Source organism: Poecilia reticulata, linkage group LG4, assembly GCF_000633615.1.
Source record: "Poecilia reticulata strain Guanapo linkage group LG4, Guppy_female_1.0+MT, whole genome shotgun sequence".
Lineage (NCBI taxonomy): Eukaryota > Metazoa > Chordata > Actinopteri > Cyprinodontiformes > Poeciliidae > Poecilia > Poecilia reticulata.
The window spans coordinates 5,317,799-5,322,116 of NC_024334.1; the positions used below are offsets into that span (position 1 = coordinate 5,317,799).

Consider the following 4,318-nt stretch of genomic DNA (forward strand, 5'->3'; position numbering starts at 1 on the left):
TTCTGGTTCTGGTTCTGGTTATATTTCTGTTGGTTCTGGTTCTGGTGTTGGTTCTGGTTCTGGTCCTGTTGTTGGTTCTGGTGTTGGTTCTGGTTATATTTCTGCAGTTGGTTCTGGTTCTGGTGTTGGTTCTGGTTCTGACAGGAATTCCCTGGTTTCTGTGCAGACATGACCGTTGAGAGGAAGGTTCTGCTGGAGAAGGCGTACCCGGAGGTCCGGTCGTTCTGCCGCCGTCTGGGTCTGGTCTTTGAGGTCGGTCCGTCCTCTTTCAGCACCGAGAGTCTGATGTAATCTTTCTGTGAGTGACATCACTTCCTGTCCAGGTGGTGGATCTGAGCTGGGGGATCCGGACCTTCCCGTATGGAGACCATGAGGTCAGTGAGATCTTCCTGCAGGAGATCCAGACGAGTCAGAAGGTTTCTGCTGGACCGGCCTTCGTGGTGAGTTGCTAACGTTCTCCAGGCTCTCATTGGTAAAACCCCGGCCGGTGGCGTTTGCGTCTCCTGCCGGTGGATCGATGCCACTGTACCTCGTAGACGTGCGGCTGAATGCGGCCAGTAAAGTGATGCTGCTTTGAGCCTCTCACCAGGTTCTTTACGCCTCGGCAGTTCCTCCATGATGCTGGTTGTTCTTTGATGTTCTGCATCTGTAGATGTGATCACGTTTACTTTGCTTCTCCTCATGTCTGGGTGCCAAAGGGCCTGCTGGGGAACCGGTACGGTCACCGACCTCTTCCTCGTCTCATCCCAGAAAAGCAGTTTGAGGTTCTTCTGTCCCCGCTGTCCAAGAATCCAGAAGGTGTTCAGCAACTGCAACAGTGGTTTCGGAAGGACAACAACTCTGTGCCACCCACCTATGTTCTGCAGCCAGTCACTGCACGATTCCCACACTACGATGACCTCCGACCTGAGGTGGCAAAGCTCCATGACGATGACCTTCTGTCTTGGCGCGTCACGGAGAGTCAGCTACTGCAGCTGCTACGCTCTGCAGCCACTGAGGCTGAGACGGCGGGAGACATCACAGCCGAGCAGAAGCAGCTCTTCTACTCATCAGGTGAGAAATGTCCCCCGGCATGGACATGTCCCCACGCTTGTCCTTTTGGTCCAGGAGGACTAACATTTCCTGCTTCTCATTCAGTCACAGAACGGGCGCTGGAGGAAGGCGTCTGGAAGGACAACTGCCAAATGGCCGCCTTGCTGTTCGTCCGGGAGATTCCTCGGCAAAGGATGAAGGACGGATCCAAACGTCTGGCCAGGTTCATGGACCTCACTGCAGACGGGCTGCTGGATGCTGAAGCTCAGGAGTTCCTCACCGGCCTGAAGTCGCGTCTGTACGCCACGTCCAAGAAGATCCTCAACCTGCACTGCGTGGAGCTGAACAGAGGAAGCATCGACCCAAAGCGCAAGGAACACGCCGAGTACCTGGACAGCGTCTGCCAGCAGTTCATCTCCCAGATGACGACCCGGATCAGCGAGGCTGTCAAACTGGAGGGGGAGGACAGGAGGAAGATCTGGGGAAGCACAGAGGAAGATGAGGAGGAGTTTGACTGGGTGGTGGAAGAGGCGAGGCAGCACACCGTCACGGCTGACGAGCTGAGCAAGAGTCTCCAGGGCAGAGATGGGCTTCTGGGAAAGATCTGCCTCGCCATGTGGGAGTCCACCCTGGTCCACCACGGTCCGCTGGTGATTCACGGCGCTGCTGGGATGGGGAAGACCGCTCTGCTGTGCAAACTGGCACAGGAGATGCAGGGTGTCCTGGATTCCAGGGCGGTGCTGGTTATTAGGCTGCTGGCCGCCCATCGTCCTCAGAGGCCAAACATCAGCCATGTCCTCCACAGCATCTGCCTCCAGGTGTGTCTGGCGTGTGGCCTGGCGCCACGCCCCCTGCTGTCGGTCAGCTCTCACCTGGAGCTGCAGCGGCTCTTCCAGAACATCCTGGAGAAGATTTCTCAGCAGGGGAACACTCTGCTCCTCATCTTGGACTCCCTGGAGCAGCTGGCAGACCAACATCAGGCTCACCTGTTGCGCTGGCTGCCCACAGACGTGCCTCCAAATGTCCACCTGCTGGTCTCCATGGAAACCACCAGCGAGGCGTTTGCCAGCATGCGGCTGAGGCTGAGCGCTGCAGGAAACGTCTTTGAGGTGGAGCGTCTGACTCGTGATGAAGGGCAGCAGATCATGGAGTCCCATCTGCAGGTGGCTAAGCGAACTTTGACCCAGGAGCAGAAGGACGCGGTCCTGCAGAGCTTCCACGCCTCCGGCTCTCCTCTCCACCTTCAGCTCATCCTGTCTGCTGCCAAGAACTGGACATCCTTCACACCACCAACCGAGCTGCGGCTGGGCTCCAGCTCAGAGGAAGTGATGTCACAGCTCCTCCTGAAGCTGGAGGAGAAACATGGGAAGGAGCTGGTGGGCGGGGCCTTGGGATACATCATGTTGGCAAGGTGAGGAGACTAGCAGAGCATCTGCTGAGGATGTGCTGGAGCAGAAGAACCTTTACAGGTTTACCTGGAACCCAACCTTTGTTTGGGCTGTTTGAACAATTTGTTCAATGGTGAATGGTAAAATGCTAACTTCAATTCAAATCATTAGCCAAGTGTGCTAAGCATCTTTAAAGCTAACAGAGGCGCTAAACCAAAAGTTAGCTCTGCTATCAGCTTATTGCCCACTGTTCAGGTTTGGAGCGGACAGGAAGCTGGTTCTGGTCCTCGTTCCCCTGAGGAATGGCAGGATGAGCAGATGGTGAAGTTCTGGATTTGCTCTTCCATGAGTCCAGAGATACGGATCAGGACTGAAAAAATAGATCCTGGATCTAAGCAGGAGGAGGTGATCCAGAAGTCCTTGGAGTTGGACCCGGAGAAGCTCTGGGTTTCCCTCCAGATGGACCTGGAGGTTCTCAGGATGATCCACTAAACCTAGAACCGACTGTCTCTGTCTCTATAACTCTACAGGAGAGGCCTGATGGAGGCAGAACTGCGTGATGTCATGTCATTGGACGATGATGTCATCGGTGAGGTATACAGGTATTCCCTGCCTCCGACACCTTCGTTAATCCGGATGCCACCTGTCCTGTGGGCGCGGCTCAAGCGGGACCTGCGGGACCAGCTGGAGGTCCAGTGGACCGACGGAGTCGCCATGCTGGCCTTCAGCAGCCGGTAAGATGTCCTCCAGTTGTCCTCCATGTCCATTCCAAATGTCCTAACCAGGAGCAGCTTCAGTTCTTCTGGAACAACATCGAGCTTCTTCTTCTAGGCTTCTCTCAGAGGTAGTCAAGACCCGCTATCTGACGCCAGAGCGACGGGGGCGGACCCACAGGATCCTGGCGGAGTATTTCCTGGGTCGCTGGTCTGGAAGATTGAAGCCGGTGGCTCTTCCGGGTCTGACGCTGCTGCTGTCCGACAGGAAGGTACCAGGACTCCTGTGGTGGACATGAGGAGACGTCTGAGCGTGCTCTCTGTGTGATGAAACAAATAGGGTGGATGTTGAGTTCTGATTGGTTCTCTGCTTCCCAAGGTCCCGCCCCAGCCGCTGTGGTTTGCTCCTGGATTGGCGAATGTCCGGAAGCTGCAGGAGTTGCCGTATCACTTGCTGCATGCCGGTCTGTGGGAGGAGCTACGGCAGGAAGTAGTAGGTATGTTGCATGACTGACCTGAGCGCGCTCAGACCAACCAGAGCTGCAGCACAGGAGCTTTTATCTGGACGTCCCTGTCCAGTTCCACCAGTGGATCCAGTGTCTCCTGGTTCTGTGTGCAGGCAGCGCCGAGTGGCTCTACTGTCAGAGCCGGGTCTGTGGGGTGTCCAGCCTGATCAGCGACCTGGACCAGTGCTCCCAGTACATGGACTGCTGTGAAACTGGACTGGTCCACGAGGCTCTGGTCCTGATGAAGAACAGCCTGGACATCCTGTCCGGCCACATGGGTCAGTGTGGTTGGGTGGGAACATTTTTGGCCCGTTTGGGTCGGTTCTGGGTGACCCGCTGTGCTTCCCCTGTCTCCAGACCGGTCTGTTTTTTACTCCGAGCTGCTGGCCCGACTCGCCCACCTGGCCTCCAGCTTCCGCACCGTGATTGGTCAGCTCTGCAGCCAGTGTGACGATTGGCTCCAAACGTGTCCGGAGCCGGTTCTGATCCCGAGGAGCAGCTTCCTGCAGCAGCCAGGGGGGGCGCTGCAGCACACGCTGACTGCAGCACACGGAGGTCAGAGAGCTGAGCCTTCAGAGACGTCAGTCCCTCATGTCCTCCATGTCCCTCATGTCCACCATGTCCCTCATGTCCACCATGTCCTCCATGTCCCTCAATGTCCTCCATGTCCACTGTGTCC

The 4,318-nt window shown here is 56.5% G+C and overlaps 1 protein-coding gene across 2 annotated transcripts in view; it reads left to right on the forward strand.

Moving 5' to 3' along the window:
- The window catches only part of nwd1 (NACHT and WD repeat domain containing 1), a 12,264-nt gene that overhangs the window by 1,480 nt on the left and 6,466 nt on the right, over window positions 1–4,318 (forward strand). The window contains exons 2-10 of one of the 2 annotated variants that reach the window (XM_008406498.2): window positions 167–252; window positions 324–440; window positions 699–1,053; window positions 1,138–2,443; window positions 2,951–3,154; window positions 3,252–3,405; window positions 3,513–3,630; window positions 3,753–3,917; window positions 3,997–4,194. In XM_008406498.2, coding sequence (XP_008404720.1) covers window positions 167–252; window positions 324–440; window positions 699–1,053; window positions 1,138–2,443; window positions 2,951–3,154; window positions 3,252–3,405; window positions 3,513–3,630; window positions 3,753–3,917; window positions 3,997–4,194 — 2,703 coding nt within the window. Of the gene's footprint in view, window positions 1–166; window positions 253–323; window positions 441–698; window positions 2,444–2,950; window positions 3,155–3,251; window positions 3,406–3,512; window positions 3,631–3,752; window positions 3,918–3,996; window positions 4,195–4,318 lie in introns of both variants that reach the window. The other variant, XM_008406499.2, reaches the window with a different exon arrangement.